The sequence below is a fragment of the Barbatula barbatula genome (assembly GCF_947034865.1).
Source record: "Barbatula barbatula genome assembly, chromosome: 19".
NCBI lineage: Eukaryota > Metazoa > Chordata > Actinopteri > Cypriniformes > Nemacheilidae > Barbatula > Barbatula barbatula.
This window is the reverse complement of record NC_136782.1, coordinates 16,047,696-16,068,541: the sequence shown is the minus strand read 5'-3', so window position 1 is coordinate 16,068,541 and position 20,846 is coordinate 16,047,696. Positions and strand designations below refer to the sequence as shown.

At 38.0% G+C, this 20,846-nt stretch overlaps 1 protein-coding gene across 2 annotated transcripts in view; it reads right to left on the bottom strand.

Moving 5' to 3' along the window:
* The window catches only part of nlk2 (nemo-like kinase, type 2), a 59,114-nt gene that overhangs the window by 25,429 nt on the left and 12,839 nt on the right, over positions 1 to 20,846 (bottom strand). For both annotated transcript variants that reach the window (XM_079481731.1, XM_079481730.1), the window contains 2 exons: positions 5,306 to 5,435; positions 5,061 to 5,116 (listed from right to left, as the gene is read on the bottom strand). In XM_079481731.1, the coding sequence (XP_079337857.1) occupies positions 5,061 to 5,116; positions 5,306 to 5,435 (186 nt within the window). The remainder of the gene's footprint in view (positions 1 to 5,060; positions 5,117 to 5,305; positions 5,436 to 20,846) is intronic.

The following is a 20,846-nucleotide window of genomic DNA, read 5'->3' as shown; positions in this document are numbered from 1 at the left end:
ATCAGCACACTCAGACTCCAACCACTACAGTCACTTCCACACACTCAGCCTGTTTTTCATTGAAATTATTTGTAATTAAGATGATAGCGTTTGTAATGCTTTTGACAGAATATTGACAGAATAAAAAGGTTTGTTGAAGTGATAACCACGGCTGTCAGATGGCTTTCTAATTGGGTATTGTTTTGTTTCATTCCATGTGAAAATCAACAGAGTTCTTGTGCGTTTGTCCTCATGGTTTTCCCCCACACATCAGGATTTTTGATCATGAATATTCAACATGTTGTTTCGCGATCAGGTGGTTCCGATGTTCTACCGATCAAGTTCATTCACTCTTAACACACATTACACTCCAGGAAAATTTGATAAGATAATCTTTGGATCAGTTTAAGATCATCGGGGCTTTACCTAGGACTGTCTAGAGCCCGATCACTTGTGGTGAGGCCCCGGCATAAGTGGTTACAGATCTGGGACAGGTGTGTAAAAGAGGTCATAGGTTTAAATCCCACAAATGAAATCAAAAAGCAATTTTTCAAAGAGACACTTAAAGGAACAGTTCATCTTTTATGAAAATATATACGTTACTTAAAAAATTGAGAATTGTAGATTTTTTCTCTTTTTCTTCACAATTAAAAGTGACTAAAGCAGTCCAGCGCCATCACCTAGTCACTTTAACTAAACACAACAAGCAACAACACGAAACAGTCTTGAGCAGAGTCGGTGGTTAAAAAGATTTTCTTAACATGCCACTGAGAAATACACTTCCTCTAGAGAGAGCAACCTTGTGACAAGCGTATCAAAGAATGTGAAATTAAGAACAAGCTTGACAAGGTTGCTTAACTTGACTTTATGAGTTGACAACTTAACAATTGATGCATAATAGGCCATGCGAGCAGCTTACTCAGAATCGTTGGCAGCTAGTGACTGAAGCCAAGCATAACCATTCTTGCTATAAATAAGACTTTTTAAAACTGCGCCGGATCCACTCGCTCTGTGAAAGAGGTCGTGGTGAACGTGCAGACTACTTCGAGAGAAATGTTTCCGGTGTGAAACTGGAGGAGATGTGACAGAGCCACGACACAAGAAGGGGCAACTTTCCTGTCTGTGTATGTGCGAGCAATCAGAGCTCAACAATAAGAATGAAAGAGTTTTGAATGGAACCGACTCTTGCTCCATTGTGTCACCGATTATGTTCTAACGTTCCAACAATCGTACATTTCAGATTTTTTTGTGTTTTAATTCTGATTTATTTCTGAAAAAACTGTCAGTTTTAAGGCTCATTTTTGGACGTTTAGCCTGAAGGTTTTCCCCTTTTGGTTGTCAATGTATGAAGTAGTGTTTGGATAATTTGACCGTAATTCTAGGTGCATCTCGAAGAGACCAAGTGAAAAACGTCATTGTTCCCTCTGGACGCTAGGTGCGCCGGATGTATCTGAGCTTGCTGAGACAAAATTCGGAAGAGATAGATTCTAGTGTATAGATTTTATTGTACCAGCAAATACAATTGCTACATAAAGCACTAAATAAAAACCAGTAAGACATCCTACAGCATCAAAAGATGCATCTGACGCATGACCAACAATAAGCAGATGGAAGTTGCTTCATCGCCCTCCGTCCCACCCGGAGCACAGGGCTGATTAATCTGTCGATTACTCGAGCAGACCAACCTCTCCCCAATGCATTTGTGTTTAACAGCATCCTACAGGACTGTGTTCCAGAAAAGCAAGCGTCAGAGGAAAGCCAGCGCATCTCATCCCTGGGGACTCGGCTATCACACAAACACATAGAACAGAACAGAACAGACGCACCCACACACGTACTGTGGCAAAGAAACTCCTACTTATTGACAATCCTGTATAAATGTATATATATAATGGAAAACTTACGTTTCTTATATGAGAAACTTTACCTTCATATACCCACTCCGTGTGAAATTGGTTAATAAGCACGGTTTCTTTACGGTGTTGATGTGTTGATCTAAACAGGATGCGAGGGCGGGGCATGCCAATATTTGTCAATAATCAACTTTGTTTGATTTGCTGCTTGTTATTCTTCAGAGAATTTGATTGGACAATAGATGGGAAGTGCATGATGAGTCATACGTGTTTTTACAAGCTTTTTTTGCAGGGGAAAAACTGAAAACTTGAATGCACTTGTTAAATGAGCTTTTAGTCGATCTTTAGAAGTACGATAGCACTAAGCCAACAAGGACTAAAAGCCTCTCTAATTTCTCTCTAATTGTAATCTTATGAGGCCTTTAATTGGAAGACACAAACAAAACAGGGGAAACATCTTCTGAAACACAAGTAAACATAAGTAGCACGCAGAGATACAAAGTAACGTTTCCAAGCAATGGCAGAAAATGTGTTTACAACAAAAAACAATGACTGGTTATCCGAAAGGCTTTCCCGCAGGCGTCTGGTAAAATGCAATGCATATGAAACGGCAGCGCGAGCAGTCAGATGAAGAAATAACAGGCATTATGACTAGGAGCATCGAGCACAATTCACACATCAGTCACTCAAAAAGACACCATTCAGCAAAGATATAATTAGACTTGCCGCCGTGCTCTACGAAATAACCTTTCTGAACAGGTCCAGCGAGACCCCCGGGCTCCGGAGCATGGATTTTTTATTAACATATTATTAGACAGACCTGCACTTCGTTTGGGAATGTGTGTGTGTGTGTAAATGCACATGTTAAGAAACACAAAATTGTATGCATGCTTAAAGAAAACAAGGCATCTCCTTAATATAAGGCTCAATACGTTAAGGCGACGACCGCAAGGAATGCATTATTTTCTAAATCCATTCAAATGAGAGCGCAGGGTTTCTCCTGTGCCGTGAGAAAGCGGAAATATACGAGTTTTTGTTTAATCTGTTGAGCAAATAAATATGTTAAGCAGATCAAAGATAGCGGCAACAAGGGGGAACATTATCATGTGGGATATGATTTTTTGTCTCTGCACATGTGTGTGTGTGTGTGTGTGTGTGTGTGTGTGTGTGTGTGTGTGTGTGTGTGTGTGTGTGTGTGTGTGTAATCTTAATTGCTTATTAAGCTGGTTGGGCAAGTCAGACTTTAAATGCACTTTTTCCCCTAAAATTGCTATAAAAATCAGATAAATAATGGAATCGCCAAGCTTCTTTCCCACTTATGATGCTAATTTTAGGGAAATGCAAACACACATTAAATACACTATATTTTATATATCAGTGTTCCTTAAGCCAAAATAATTATTGTTAGGAAGTTGTTGAACGTATGTTGCTTGGCATGTACCATCTCTATTTTCTGGATTGACTCACGACGCATTATTTACTAATTCTCGGTTTCTTTAATGCAATTCCACACACAGTGAAAGGAAAGTCCGATCCAGACCACAGATCGCGGTCACGCTGCATAAGAAACGCAAAAAATTCAACGTGCTGGACAAATCTCCTTGCTGATTAACACAAAGGCGTTTTGTTCGTAATTTCGAAGAGCAAAAATTTCAGCTTATTTAGGAGGACGACTGTCCAGCTCGGAATCATAAAACGGCCCTTGGTATTTGAAAGATCTTGAAAATGTGAAAAGTGGCTTACAGAGAGTGCATATCGGGTGACCGTCCGAGAGCGCCAAACAGGGTAAAGCGTGTAATTCAACTGATTCAATTATACACCGAATTATTAAGATGCTAGGGATGCCTTTAGCGTCATGCCGACCACATTTAGGAAATATCCAAGTGTAATTTGAAAATGAGGCTTTAAAAGTAAGATGTCAGCTTGTTTTAGCATCCATCTGTAATATTATATTCCACTAGAACAAACCATTAGGCAAAGGAAAGAGACAGGGGGAATAGCAAACAAGACAAAGCGGTTAAGTGGCCCTCCATTCACCCTGCACCTGTGATAACCAGAGAGTAAGCCAGACTTTGGTCTGCCAGCATCCTGAATGATAACACCAGCCTCCTACAAACCCGCTGCCACAAAAACACTTAAGTACAGCACACCATCACCTCTCAAACTATAACTTTCAGCTTGATCCTACTTTAGCAACCACAGAGAAAAGAATATGGACAGGAACTTAAAACAAGCCTAAACCAAGACCAGAAATGCCCATTCTGCAATGGGGCTCTGTAATCTATAAGCTATTGTTTCTACTGGCGCTTGCAATTTTCAAACCGTTTTTGAGCTGGGCAGAAATCCGGGAATGTCTCGGCTATATTGCCATGGATAGAAAAATAAAAAGAGTGAAATTATGTTTTTTTTTTCATTTGTATAGTCACAGTTCAACCAAAAATACAAATTATTTTATACTTTACTCACTCTCATGTCATTCCAAACCTGTATGACTTTCTTCTAGAGAACACAATAGATGATGTTGGAAGCCAATCATCACTGGACCCCATTCACTTCCAATGTAAGATGTTTTTAAAATGTCTTTCATGTTCCACAGAGTCATATACAGGTTTAAAATGACACAAATCTGAATTCAATTTTTATTTTTGGGTGAACTATCCCTTTAATGTCCCCAGCAAAAAAAAAACACTAGGGTTGCAATACATGGATATACATGACCAGATCAAGCAATAACGGTGCTAAATTAGTTTTTTTATACGTTCGCCAGAAGTGACATTCCATGTCAATTTATAGAAGTATGAAACATTTATTATAATTCATTCTTAATGAATTAATTTAAAAAGTATTTAATTTTTATGCCTTATATCAGGTGTTTAAAATTGGAGACTAAAGCCTTATGTCAAATCGAACATATTAACTTTCTTTTCATCAATCTGTTTAAAATATTCATCTTTAAATGTCTTACATCAAAGCGTAAGACACTCTGTCAACATGTAGGTTGAGGCCGGAAGAAATAGGGAACACCCACTTTTCACAAGTCACATGCTTTATGATAACAGCCATCACAAGGGTTAGTCATTAATACTTACCATCTATCAGTATAGAAATTTCTGCATCACTATGAACAGCCCTATCCAGTTTCACTGCATTAACAGGGTAACAACACAAACAAAAGGAGGATTTCTTTTTCTGACAGCTGCTGGTAGAGTACTTCTCAGTTTAGGATACATTTCCTCGAAGTAGTCAATGTGTGGAGGTTGAAGAATATCCAGTGCTGACAGCACCTGCAGAGGAACAAAGACACAATGGCATAGGTCAGCTGTGACGCCAGTGAACGTGGGCACTGACACCTGCCTTCACATGACATTGTTTCTCAGACACCAGCAGCCCGGGGAGAGCCAGCGAGGGGGCTCAGGCTGATGGCACCAGCGAGAGTTAGATAACACTGAAGTTAGGCGAGATATGGGGCTCACATTATCATGTTTGAAGAAACAGAGCATCTTCAGCTCGCGGAAAACCCTCTTGCAGGAGACGAGGTTTTGGAAGACGTTGGGCATCTTTTTTAGGGCCACCCGTTTGCCATCTCTGGGGTCTGTCACCGACCTGATGAGAAAAGATGAGGGATTAGTGATAAGGCTGGATGAAATATTACTAAAAACTCTGAATGTGAAACGTTTTCATCAGCTGTTGTAGAAATATAGATTTAAATATGGAATTGAACAGAAGGAATTATTTCCATTCACCAATTTAACAATAAATAATAAAAGACAGCAGTATATATGTTTTTACTTTTTCATAGATAAAAACAAATCCTGACACTAATAATAAATAAATGTATTTATAAATCATTTATTTATTTAATACATTTAAAACAATATAAAATAATGTTGTACATAAATTTAAATATATATGAAAACCTCACTCAAATCGTAAAATATGGAAAACTATGAACCTCTATATGAGATCTTTTATAGCACAAGCTAAATTACCATAAACCTCATAAATATTCAATATAATGCTTTGCACTAATCAACGAGTGGGATTTTTTACTTCCATAAAAAAAGAACCAAGAGATGATCTGTTGATAAAAGGCAAACGCTAAAGAACCCGCTGTAAATTACGTGAATGTGAACCTTTTTATGAGAAGCTCAATTTGACCCTACTGTGAGATGCCAATTGATATGAGTGCCTCTTGTTCTTTTTTTCCTGACAGTAACACATCCTCTATCGTAATGTAAAACACATTACACAACTGCAGCTATCCTTCCTACAGTCTATAGCGCAACGTGCCGCTGTGCATCGCAACACCTGTGTGCCTTTCAGTTTTATGCATCGACTAAAATGAATCCATAAATGATTTTTGCGTTCATGATTGGATTGGTGAACATGAATGACGCAGAAATGCAGCTTGCGTTCATTCACGGAAATCGTTAAATGCATAAGCATCTCATTTCAAACTAAAAGATATGAATACATTTAAAGTTGCAGCAAAACCCTAAATGACAAATAAATAAATGCAGTGCATTCTCACACAGGCTATTATAAGACCTGAAACATAAAAAAAGCAGTACATATGGTATATTGATTTTTCCTTTATTGTTCCACGCATACAGGCTTAGAACTCATGCAGACCTGGAACAACATGACTATGAGTAAACTATTCAACTCATTTGAGCTTCTCTCAGACACAAAATGCTTTAGCTGTTTTTGTCTCACAATAAGTGAGCGTTTTCTTGTGCAGATAAACGTATACCAATACAAAAACAAAGTTTACATGCATTGTAATAAACCGTCTACGCAGAAAAACGCGTTTACATGGAAGTTTGAGACCAGTTCTCGCGATTATGAGCTTTTCCCGATAAAAGAAAACCACACACTCATTGTCTCAACCTAAACCTCAGAGGTATGATAACTGTGCACAAATAAATGTGTCCCTATACACTACATCTGAAACAGAATGGAACATTCCCATTGAAAAAACAAATCACGCTCACGCAAACCCGAACATATGTTTTATCTCACTTCACGATGTAACACAACTGTACAACATTCTGAAGATACAAAACAAACAAAAAATCACGCACAATCATGTAGAGCCATTGTCTACATTGTCTACCATTGTCTTAGAAACAGTCTGATACAGAAAATAATTTAATTATTTTCATTTAAAGCCACAATATATAAATTTGGACCGCTAGATGGCACACTTTCGAAAAACGGTCAAAATTTACATATTGTGGCTTTAAATGAAAAATAATTACATTATTTTCTGTATCAGACTGTTTAGCTTCGCCTTTTCTTATTGTTATGTAGGAGAGCGGAATTACGAGACATGTTGTTTTCATCATCTAGAGGCGTACGGAGATCGCACATCATGTTCTCGGACGAGGTAATTAATTTATTTTATTTTACGTCATCGTAATGAATTAGCTTGCAAGAAATGTGGAATTGTAATGCTATGTTAGCCCGCGAATGATATTGGACTTTGTCAATCGATTTGGTAGCGTGATGCTATACAGTATTTCATCTTAAAAACAACCATACAGTCGTCGTTTTAAAAGTAAACTACGTTTACGCTTTTTTGGGTTTCCTTTACTCGCCAAAGATCCATAATAACAGAACCGATGCTGCGTATCAGATGCTGAATAAGGGACGGCCGTTATTTGAAATAGGAATGTCTCTGGATTTGCACATTCTTGGGAACATTTGGGATAATGTAAGTACACAACTGCATGAAACATATCACACTGTGTAAGTGAATTTTGGATATTTCATAACAAAATGTTTCCATATTGTGGCTTTAATCACTGGTTTCCTTTAGGTGGTCTTAACATCAGTAACATTTTGGTCTTAAAAGGACGATTACCGAGGCTAAAGTACAGTCAAAATGCGATATAAAAATCTCTCTTGTCTGTAATACGTCCTGTAAACGCAAACCTACTTGGAAACGAGACTGTAACTATCTCCGTATACAAGGAACGAGAAGTGCCGGATATGTTTTCTGTGTACGTGGGAAAAGAAATAGCGATCTACACAGGAATGAAGTGGAACAGAGTAGCGGCTGAAATATATTAAGGATTAAAAAATGAATGAGGTGTTTATTCAGGGTATGAGGAGAACATTGATCTACAAAATGAATGATTAACACAAGGGAAGGTCTCTGGAGCCTGAACCATGACACGCACAAACACTGCCTGGTCCAAGCATGTGATTCATGAGCTGGATTAGACAACAGCAAGAGAGAGAGCGAGAGAGCGAGAGAGCGAGAGAGCGAGAGAGAGAGAGAGAGAGAGGGAGAGATTTTTCTTTGATAAAAAGGCTTACACTGAAAGGCTAAACACTGTCATCTCTCCTCAGTGTCAATACAAGGGGCGAAGCACGAAATTAAGACAAAGTTTCCAGAGAAATAGAGCAATAAAGAAAAGACAGAAATGTATAGATAAATGCACCGAAGGAAATTGAGACAAACAATGCAATTGAGTTGGACAGGAAGGTATCCAGGGATCATCCCGGGATGGCCCGAGGCCAATGTGAGAGAAGTTGACAAGATAGCACAGGTACGTCTGTAAGATGTCTGCTAAAGATCTGGAGATCTGGAAAACATTTGCTGTGTAAAAACATCTGCTAAACATATTGGAAAGAGCTGTTGTACATCCATTCTAAATCATACACATCTTACAGACGTCTTCTAGAGGTCCATAGGACATCTGACAGCAGACGTCTCCGATATGTAGGGCAGATGAGCAAACGGCCTCTGCCAGATGTCTTGCAGATGAAAATGTAGACATCAAATAGATGTCTGGCAGATGTAAGTGTGCTATTAGGGTAGGCATCCAGTGCTGGATTTCAATTGGTTAATCAGGAAACAAAATGTTTTTTTACTACGCCTCAGCTGTAGAAAATCACGCTAACGATATTACTGTAAACTTTTAATTTAAAGTTTTATGTCCAGTTCATACAACTATTTACAATATTGTAATATTTTCATATCATTACAGAAGTATTGTTAAAACAATAATAGTTTAAATTATAAACCGTAAACTATTATAATATTGCTACGTTTGATCAAGCCTGTCCTGCCCAACACAATGAAGTAATCTCGAAGTGGCCGTTTCAAAAAAGATTTGAATTCATATATTTGAAAAATGTAAAAGAAAATAGTTTACACTCGATTATAGATTAATTATAGACTAAAAATTGATTCTTCTAGATTTACTGACTGTTTACAGAGCAACAGGAGTGAAGTGCATGTGGGAGGGGGTTGTAATTTAACTCATTAAAGCCATGTCAGCAGCTATGTTGCAACCCCCCACTCCCCCGCTGTCTCCAGGTGCCAGAGAAAACGACAACACGGGCCACGTGAGCCCGCCTGACGCCTGCACCCGAGCTCCCAGGCAACTCTTCAGTACACGGACACTCACACACATAAAGCACTTCCTGGAGATAGCGGAACAAGACATCTAAAAAAGACAGATCTCCCTCTCTTTCTCCTTCCGTCTCTCCTTCTCCACTTTTAATTACTGGCTATTCAAAGATGAAATGCTTTTGAAAGGAGAAAGATTACTCAAGTACTTCGAAAAAAAAAATTCTTTCTCAAAGATCACATGCACGCGTCCTCTATAAAAATATCCCTTGAGTGAGGGTTGATTTAAAGGGATACTTCAGGCTTGAATCAAAATGTTCCCATGTTTTACTTTCTTTCTAGACATCGTAAGTGAATATGACTTTCTTCTTGGAGTATAATGCAGTCGGAGTTCGTGTTGTCACGGTACCAAAATTTCAGTCGTCAATTAGATCCGGATGTTTTTCTCCTTTCACCCCAAAACTCTGTTCGTTTTTTTTCGTGATATGACCTTAAACTGAAGTATTTTTGTGCGAATCTCTTGTGGTCTTATGAAAATTAGGTACAGCCAACTTTTTTATTTTTTGGTACCGACTTGGACCCAAAGTACCAGGACTTTTTACAACACTAGTCAGAGTTATAATACCACGTTTACTTTTATTTACAAGCAGTAGAATGGGAGTGAATGGGGGACAACGTGGTCTTCACAAAGCTCCGCTGCAGGCAAAAGAGAGGCTTGTTTTTCCGGCAAATGACGCAGGCATGTCGTAAGTTCTTGTGACGAACACAGCATTATTCGTTTTCAGCCAATAGAAACACTGCCTCCCCTGGGCGGGTGCTTTCGTCAACATCATTTAGCGGATAAATAAGCCTCTCTTCGCCTGCAGCGGATCTCAGACATTATCGTTAATAGCATTGTCAATATGGATTTTTCTCTTAAAAGCATCGATTCGCTTCACAAGACCTATGTTAAGACCAGCAGTTCTTTGATCGATGGATGCACTTTTTGGAGCTTCAAAAAATTGCCCTCCATTCACTACCATTCTACCGCTTGGATGTAACGTATACATGGTATTAAAACTCAGACTGCATTATTCTTCAAGAAGCAAGTCACATTCACTAATGATGCCTAGAGGGTAAGTAAAACATGGGGACATTTTTATTTAAGCCTGAAGTATTCCTTTAAGGTCTTTCAGAGTACACTGGACAAATTTCTTTGATACTAGTAGACTAAGGACAGTTGATCAACCTGAAAGAAAACGTTTAGGGTCAATTCCAGCGTTATAAATGTGACATTTTCAAAACTTGTGATATAATTTTACCAACAAATGATTTAATATGAATATTTGAGTATTTTACTAAAAAAATACTTAAGTCTAGGCACAAGTTTTACATTTTAAAAGTTACGTTAATGTGACAAAAAAGTAGTTTTAGAGCAATAACATACTTTGTAGAATTGCAGTGAATTCAAATTGGCAAAGCAGCAATAATACCCCAAAAAACTGGGGTTAACTCTTTTTAGAATCTATGAGGAGGAATATGGACCGTTATGGAAACATTTGCCTTAAAAATACAAAAGGTGTGGTTAAACATGTGACCTTTCGGTATGGTGAAAACTTAGCATGGAATGGCCCATAGCATTTTATTTTGCAGTTTTCTGTAGACCTGTTTTTATTAAAGTCATACGGGAGTAAATTTTGAAATATGTGCAAGATTTACAGTATACATAACCACACGCAGACCTCTCCCAATGCTATCCATTATCTTTCTTTATCACGGTTTTAAAAGTAAAAATGCATAAAAAAATATTTTCTAAAAATTAATTAATTACCAAAATAGTTTCCAAGTTGCATTTGTCTTCCAGCATGTTCATTGACTAACAAACGAATAGGCCATCCACTGTGCGACTATACAATTGCATGGTTTTCATGGAAACAAGAACTTGCAAACTCGGTCAACGAGATTATAAAATAACTTCTTGGATGCCAGCTCAAGGTGAAATGTGAACTTTCTCAAAGCAAACAAAAACTGTTGTGCTATGAAACGTCTTGATTGAGCGAATCATCTCATGAATACTACAAGAGCTGAATTCTTGTCTCAACGGATATTGATTCTACTCGGCTAATTCATGCAGATCTATATCACCGACAAATTGCCCCGTTTTGTATCAATATAATAACAGTCAGTGCAAACAACAAAAGGCTGATGAAAATCTCGCCCAAAGCACAGAAAGGCGAGCCGTGTCACAAGTCCTACTTAAACAGCCTTGGCCGATTCTCGCTGAAGCATATCTCGCAATAAAATGCCTTTTTTGTAATCAGATGTTTTTGTTTGAGGATGAATGTTGGGAATTGTGCAAAACCTATAGAGATCCCCCTGTAATCGGAGGCCAGCCAGTCATTCATAATTTATCATTGACCAAATTCACATACAGCCAGACAATGGCACATTTAAAGAATCGTCTATATTTAGAAATCCAACAAGATTTCAGGGAGTGGCAAACACACAGTGAGGATGTATTTTAGAAGCGGCAAAGCATGCTGGGCTTAGAGCCAACAAATACAGTCTTTTAACCAATTCAGAGAAGAAAACAGTTATGCTTTTTTACGCTGTAGCTAAAGAAATGGTCTTCTAAGTGTTTGGTAAATTCCTCAGCGCCTTGCGAGGATGAAGGCACACAGCACAGTTCTGACAGCCCTGGAGTCTATACTGGGATTGTAAAATTGTTACGTTTTTCTCTCAGAACTCAACTCATCAGAAAACAGAAATCTCTGTTCAGTGCACTCAGAACGGCACTTGAGAATTCTGCGCAATTCAGTGCAATGGAGGGTCGTGACCCAAAAATTCACGACCAATTTGCCACAAAAACATCAACTTCAGTGCAAATATTTCAAAAACTAGTTATGAAATTGGTGCATAGTTATGACAGGAAATTAACATTTATTGTGGTCGACACCAAAGGCTACGTTTCAAATTAAATTCTATTGTATTGTATTTTTCCACAAATTCATCTGCCACTTTGTAAAAGCCAGAGAAATTAGTCAGAGGTGAACAGTTTGCGTGACATTCTCTCATCCCAGAAAACCACAAACAAAAACATATAAAACATGACCCAAAATACATTATATGTGGGTTAACTAGCAACAAAGCTAAATCTGGTTTAATGTCAACCACATTGTGTTTTTGTAGTGAATTATTGGCTGTTGAGCGCATGAAACACAAGCATGTACAATAAACAATTTTGGTACTGTGTTGGGTCGCCACCGAAAGATGGCATGAAATCTAAATAAAGTCATTATATATATTTTAATGGAATATTGTAGTGTTGTAAGTTACTTTTAGGTGCACTTTTTTTTTTCGTGCATCCTCATAATCTTTAATCAAAAACGTTAGCCTCCTCCTCCCTCAAATAGACCTCTCTTTACTTCCGGTCAAGAGGGCAGGGCTCCAATGACTGACCAACCTCAAAATGGCATTCAAATCTGCCTTAATTGTTAGCAATGGCCACTGGAAAGGAATTCAGTTCTCGATGGACGAAATCCAGTAGCAGATTTACTCGTATTTCTTTTTTTTTAGAAAATGACCGATCGTTTTGCTGAGATAAGACCCTTATTCATCTTCTGGTATCTTTTAAAGCCCTTTGAAGCTGCAATGAAACTGTAATTTTGACTTTCAACCGTTTGGAGTCCATTGAAGTCCACTATATGGAGAATAATCCTGGAATGTTTTTATCAAAAACCTTAATTTCTTTTCGACTAAAGAAAAAAATACATTAACAATTAATCATTAAAAGTAAATTATCATTAAAATGTATGTTGAAAGTGAACAATTCCTTTAAAGGGACTTTGACTAAAGTCATAAGCAATATCTTCAGAAACAAGGGTGCAAGGTGAGTCACATGTCATACTCCACACTGTTTAACATTGTCTGGCACAGCTAAAAAAACAGTCTGGGACTGGGACTCAATGTGTGGAGATGTTTGACAATTTACAGCTTATTTAATACCATCAATACTTAATGGGCTGTCGAAAGATGACAGGCGCTCTTGGCACACGCAAGGAATCATGAGCACCATTTTGATGAAGGACTAGACATTGTTGATCTATGCCAAATATATTTGAGGTCACAGAACGATATGAAAATCTGCTTTTTAACCTCTGGGGAGGATACTGTGATTTGAGAGTTTTGGCAGTGCCACACAGCTCTCCATTCTTAGTTACTTTGATTTTCAAAATGAATCTACACAGGCTGTCCTCTTTTCTGACCCTCTGCACAGATTCTTCTCCCATCTTAAATAACCGCAGTGTCTGATCCGGTAATACACACTCCCTGTCAAAAGGGTGAAGAGCGATGCTGAGGGCCAGAGCTAAAACTGGCACGTCAGGCTGCGTTTGCGTCAGAGTCGCTACGCACACAGACTGTTTAATACTCCGGTCCCCTGGAGATGGGGGGGCAACGAAAGTTGTTTCTGAATTAGCCTAGCAAGGATTAGCATATGCCTGCATAATGAATCAAAAGCAGATCGTGTCAGTTAATCTGAAGGCCCTGCACGCTTCATGCAACACTTCCACAAGTCCTCAGAACAAGATGCCATTGTGAAAGTTCTTTACCTCTCTTTTCCAGCAAAGCCAAAAGGTACAGTCGGTTACAAAACTTTCTTTCAGCTCCAAATCACAGCAAATAAAGCCCAAAATAAAATGAGAATGGGAATTTAATAGGACATAAAACCATTTGCTTTAATGTCTATTATCTATATAGTTCGATAAAAATTTAAAAAGAATAAAATCATGTAAAAATAAAGTTCATAGAGTTCAACCTCAAAGCCTTATGTTAAAATGTATATTTACAATACCATTCAAAAAGTGAAGAGATTAGACTGAATACAAATGTAAGTCTGTTAAAAAAAACATATGCGTTTCAATTGAAATTGGCTACACGGGTTAAAGGTGTGCCTCCGTGTCTATGTAATAAAAACACAATACATCATAGTTTTCTTAGACAAAGGTTGACAAAATATATATATTTTTTAAAGTCCTTCATTATGACAAATATATAGAGTATGCCAGTATGGTGCCATGGGTCTGAATCCCAAGGAGTGCAATGAACCGTCGCTTTGGATAAGAGCATCTGACAAATATATAAATGTAAGCCATGTAGCCATTGACATGCACGTTTATTAGAATTTAATGAGTTCATTGACCGGCTTAAAATATTACATCAAATATAGAGTGTCACACTGTTACTGCTTAAAATTGCTGAACGTGAACATAATATCTTCGTATCCTTATCAAAAAGCTGTTCAAATGTTAAAACTACAAGCAGACTGCCTGAAACAGAAATCCTGAAAATCGATGTGGAAGAGCCCCACGTATATATGTCATAAGTCAGACACCAATGCACTTGTCCAACAATCCACAGCTATTAAAATACATGTTTTTAACGCTTATAGTGGCTTCGACCAATCGTTTTCTAGCTGGCAGTAAATTTAGGTCATTGACCCAGTTATCATTTACAGGGCTCAAGACTAACTTTTTTTACTGTAGCCCTTGACTGAAAATTCTCTCTATTTTTGGTGCTAAATAGAGAGACTGTAATCTGAATTCCTTTGAACAAACAGAAATAGTTCTTGTCAAAAGGTATAGATTTATTTGTTGACATTGTTATACATTAAAGCAAAACTAAAAGCCTGTTATTACGTTAAGGACACTTTTCCTCATGTACACACAACACATGTAAATATAACATCAAATAAAACTTAACAAGAACATTCGCCTGTTGTTTGTTCTTGCTGTGAATGGATTTGAAATTATCCAGCGCTGTCTCAACAAGTAATTCACAGATAAATGAAGTTTCCTGAACGTCAGTTTCATTTTAAACATCTCATATATGAAATTGTTCGGGCTCAAGAAATCTGTCCCAGCAAACAGCTACTCGTAGTAATGCGCTCACGCTGTGTGTGGTGCGAGTCCGCGACAGCGTGAAACATCAGAGACGCGAGTGACCCGCGCAGTTGACTATCACACACAGCCTGCACTGATGGTGGGTTCTACTCATCTTTCCACATCAAATAACAACATGGCCACAGCACTTGTAATAAATGCGTGCACTGTATGTTTAATTCATTCATATCTAAATGTGCCATTAGTACGAACTCCCTTCAGCTCATATTCAATTTTAAAGCCCTTTCACTGATACAGACAGTAAAGAGAAGGCAGAAAATGATTGAGGGAAGAACTGAGTTCTTTGAATTGTTAGGGATTCAATTCAATTCGGATCAGTGAGTCACTATTTGGCTAAAACGATTCATGCATGAATTTTTCAGTAACAACTCATTCCCAAAACAATTACGAATGTCAGGATCCAACAAATCCCTTCAAAAGAGCACAAACTATTTTACCACAGAGCAGCAAATGTCCAGTGGGCCGGTATTTTCTGATGAACTCTGTCAACGGATGGCTGTATGCTAGATAGACATCTCACATTTATAATGTAAGGAATACTTCAGATGCTTTTATCTGGAGTCTTACAAAAAGTGCTTCTCATGTAGAGAGCGCTCAGTTTAGCTTTACATGTAACAACAGCTGTAAAGCCGGAGCCATGAGTTTAACAGAATCTCTGTATTATAGAAGCCCACGGCGGGGCAACGACAAACAACCGGCGATCGGAAAAAAAACTCAATTCATCTATTCTTCCCGTTGTGTTCACGGAGCACGTTCAGCTGGTAGAAAGACATTGCACACAAATAAGCAATGGTACTAGAGCTGTAAATAACAGAAACAATCCATACTCCCTTGTTGTTCAAATGAAAGAAGGAAGAACATGACAAAGGGGAGGCAAAAGAGAAAGGGAGAGAATAAAAGAGAAAGAGAAATGGTTTCTAATCAGCAAAAAGTTAAATGAGCCTATTTGACTAACCCTCTCTTAACAAAAGACCAAAGAAATCACACCCTTTAAAAGTAGTAAGGAAGACGCTGTAAACGTGGACATCTAGCAATGTGCGGTCACAGATACATGCGTGGGTGCGCACAATACAGAGAACAATAACATATAGTCTCCCCGTTTGCCATTATTGCCTACATTGCTGGGAAAAACTATTACAGCGCAAATGATTCTCAGAGAAAAATAATTTAATTGCTTTCACAGGCCCTTTCGAAAAATGATTTTAAATAATGGCCATCAAGGAGGAACATTCGCTTGAAATTACAAGTCATTCCCCGTGTCACGGCTGCTAAACTACTATTTTAATTCCTCAACATGCGCCGCCCACATGTAGCTTATAGTTTTAACACGTGCAGCAAGAGTAAACCTGGGAGTGAAGAAAATGGAAATGGCCTTATTGAAAACATGTTAACAGTGTCATTTTGCTAATGAATGCTAAGGTGTCTTTAAAGTCTTCAAAATAACTTAAAATGAACAAAGTTCTTCTCAGAAGGCAACCGTCTGCTTTTTCTGAGACCAAGTAAACGAAAGCTGTTCAAAGGCGCAATGTGTAACTTGACTCTCTATCGCCATCTCTGTTCGAAACAGATGTAATTCGAATAAATGACTTATCTTTACATGGGTTGAAGTCAAATGACGTCAAACTGAAAAAATAAATTGTGTTCATTTTGAACCTAAACAGTAAAAGATTGTCGCCTTAGAAGCGAATGGGTGGCGATGCTATTCGGTTACCAACTTTCTTCAAAATATCTTATTTTGTGTTCAGCGAAAGAGAGAAAGTCACACAGGTTTGAAATGACAAGAGGGTGAGTACATTATGATTGAACGATTAATCGAAATCGAATCACGATCTGTTTTAATGGAAACTATATTAGTGTACACTGGTATTTGGATTCTATTGGTGTGATGTAATCTGGCTGTTGGCAACCAAAAGAAAAACTTCCTGTTTGAATAATGCCCAAAACATACTTCAAAGTGAAGTTTTAATGGAAACAATAAGAATTTCTAAAATGTTTTTTATGGTTTTATTTCAGTAGTGTGAAGCACAGCATGGGTATAGTGACCCTATTGACAATATTGAGCTGAAGCTTGACTTAGAAAAATTGAATCGCAAATCAAATCGCAATCGCAACGTCTGTCAAAAAAAATTTAAATATATATTTTCCCCACATTGCACAGCCCTAGAATAAATGACAAAATTTTCATTTTGGGATGAACGATCAACATATACAATCTAATTGTTACCAATGAAGTGTAAATAGGAACGACCAAAACATTTTTGGATTACTACCATAATTCAGATGTATGTTCACTAGAAACACACCCAGACAAACACACCAGTGCCCCTGTCAGAATAGATCAGAGGGAGATGCTGGAGACCCACAGAGAAGATAGCAGATAATGGATTAAGTGCAACACTTTTGTGTGCCCTCAGCGTCTGAGAAACCCTAGCAGACAATTGGAGGGCCATTGGAAAATTTAGGGGAAAGTATTAATTTGGGGGGCGGTATTAACCGTAAGGGGTACATGAAAGCTTTTCTCTAATTCATCCTCATATTTGTTTTGTTCCTTCCACAACCCAAATCAAATATTTTATTTCATCTCCCTTCAAAGCACCCCAGAGGATGAGAAAACAAAGCTCGCATAGATCGTGCGAGAGACGGAGGGAGAGCGAGCGAGCATATGCACAGTAGCTCTCTGAGGACATTAAATACAAAAGCGCTACATGCCAGGCTCTTTCACCGGTCCCTGTAGTGTAACTGGTGCGGTTTCACACAGAGCGACTTCACTTTACCATTCAGCTAAGCTATTAAATGTACAGAAACTGATCTTACGTGCTTTGTGTGTCAAAAACATTTTCTGTCATGACATTTTTGCAAACAGTACTTTTGCAATTGCATTTGATAACATTAGTGCAGCAGACAATGCATACCTCACCCCTAACAAACGTAACTTTTATTCTTTCACATCAAAACTGTCCTCACGCAATTCAGACATTTCCTAAGGTCAACCTGCAACTTTGGACATCAACGAGCTTATTAGTGAAACTAGACCGATTCTGAAGTACATGCCCCTCTGGCTATACTACTCTATGTATGAGTATTTGTGCATGAATGTCCCAAGGGTCACAGTCAAGCAGCTGTAACCAGCGGCACTGCTGTGATGTTCTCCGCGCTATGGGTCCCACATGCCTACGATGGGAGGAACACCAGTGCGCCAAGGGCAAGTCCTGCATCTGCCCCCCGCCCCGGCCGCATTAAAATACTCACATTCCATGCAACCCTGCCCCCAACAATACACCGTCCTGCACAACCCCACTCAACCCCTCAGGTAAACCCACTCAAATAGGATCAGAAGGCTTGACCATATGGTGACCAACAACAGCAGTCATTTGGAGAGAGGGATTTTCAGGTTGAAAGAAGGTAGGAGGCTGCCTCATGAAGGAAAGCTTGAACTGGAGTACAACTAACCAGCTATGAAAACATGGTGACTTTCTTCTGTAAAAACCATAACAAAATATTTTTAAGAACATTGGACCCCCTGTCATTGTATGGACACACATTTTCAAAATATATAGAAGAAATGTAGAAGAAAGAATCATATAGAGGTTGTCAATAACATCAGTGAGAATAATTTCTTTTTGGGTTAGAGAAAGGTCAAATTACGTCAAAACGAACATTTCCTGCGTTATTGTAGCCAACAGGTCAACTTTAAAATCATCAAAACACAGATTTTCAGGCAATTGCGTTTGCTTTTGTGCATCTTTAACCAAAAACGTTACAGATTACAGCTTAAAAAGGAATAATACCATAAGAGTCTTTCACATTTGCAACTCAGGTCACACTTAAATGTTCGTTCTTTGTTTCTTCTGGAAGTGCTGGAAGAATACAGACGTACACAAAAAACAACGTAACGTTGATTTACATGAAACAATTAACAGTCAAAAACTGAGTAAATTTTAAAGCTGTGAAAGCAATGAATTAAAACGTTTTAATTGTGAAAATGCAAGTAAAAAAGGAAGTAAAACATCAGTAACTCAAATATGTCAAGTAGAACTCAACCAAAATATTAAGTTAATATAAGTATTTAATTAACAAATTATAATTTTTATTTTAAGTTTACTTAACGAAAATAATATGTCAATTTTTGACCATTCTCTAAATATGTCCCACTGACAAAAATCTGTTTTTAATCATTTTAAAAGATTATATTATTAATATAACTTAATAATAATTTTGTGTACAAGAACTGTTAACAAAACCAAAAGTCATTTCAATCATTCCAGAACAAATTTTTTAATAGAACTCATTTGGAATTACAATTGGTTCCTGATTCCCAAGCCTATATCATACAGAGCCTGCCAGAGCAGAGACAAAACGCCAATGGATCACGCACAGTGTGTTTACTGCTGGAAATTTTCAGTGCATCATGGGAAAAAGTAAGAGAGCGAAAGAGACTCCGATTATGGCTTGTTTGGCAGCGTATCTGTACGGTTAATTTCCAGACTGAGGCCCCCGAGCAGCACTCATTACACCAAGTGCCAGTGAAGACTTGGGCTCTGGTTCTAGCTCTGTCCACGCTCTCGGTGGGTGTGTGCATGTGCCACAACTGCGAATGAAGGTTTTGAATACTGATAACAGTGACGGAGTCACGCCCTGAGGTGGAGAGCTCGGCCACTTCAGTCCTCTCACTCTCTTTTACACTGATGGCATCATGGGCTTCTTGCTAGTAGACACCTCACATGCATTCGTCAGCCTGTGCCAACAGTCAGAGGACATAGTACAAGTCATAAACTGATAAAATAGATCAGATGGCAAACTTGGAACGCTTAATCTAAGGGAGGGTTTACATAAGGATGTGGTTTAAAGTGCATTTTAGTTATTTTCAAGCACTTTAGTTAAGGCGGTCATTTGTTGACAAATCGTTGATTTTTATTATTGTATATATTGTATTATTGTCATCATATCATATTGTAGATCGCATTATTTTGCGAGAAATTAAACCAAAAATGTACATATTAAATCACATGCTTATTGCATGAACACCTTGTTCATTAAAGGATTAAAAAAATATATAAATGATCTGTTACTTTTCTCTCGTCTCTTTTTAAACCCAAAGTATTCATAACAAATAACAGTAAAATAATTTGTCTATATAAATATAAGGGCTGTCAAACGATTAATCGTGATTAATCACATCTAAAATAAGTGTGTGTTTATAATACATGTCTGTGTAGTGTGCATATTCATTTTGTATTAGTTGTCATTTAATGGCCTTTCTTTTCGTTACTAAGACTAAGACTACAATATAATTGACGTAAAATTATGAACTTACCTGACTCTTAAGTCTTTGTCAAAAAATTTGAAGATAAAGATTACAGATTCTTGTGTGAGCCTTCTCAGCTGTACGAGCGCTTATGTTTGCAATCTGGCAACAATACGCCAATGCCCTCACTGTGGAAGCGCCATTGAAGATCTCAAGTCAATAAAAAATACTTAAGCTCTCATAAAGTTTTCATAAAGTACTGCAAGCATGGAGGATCGTTGGCTCAAAATGAAAGCATCCTTCGTCAAACCCACTTACCTCGCGTCTTCGAGCAACACACACATGGAAGCCGTACCGAACAAAATCAGTGGGAATAAAATGTGTTGTGGTTGATGAAACGACTGACATTCGAGATTGCAGCGTTTTAAACATTGTTATAGGCAAGTCAGTAATAATTGGGGATCATA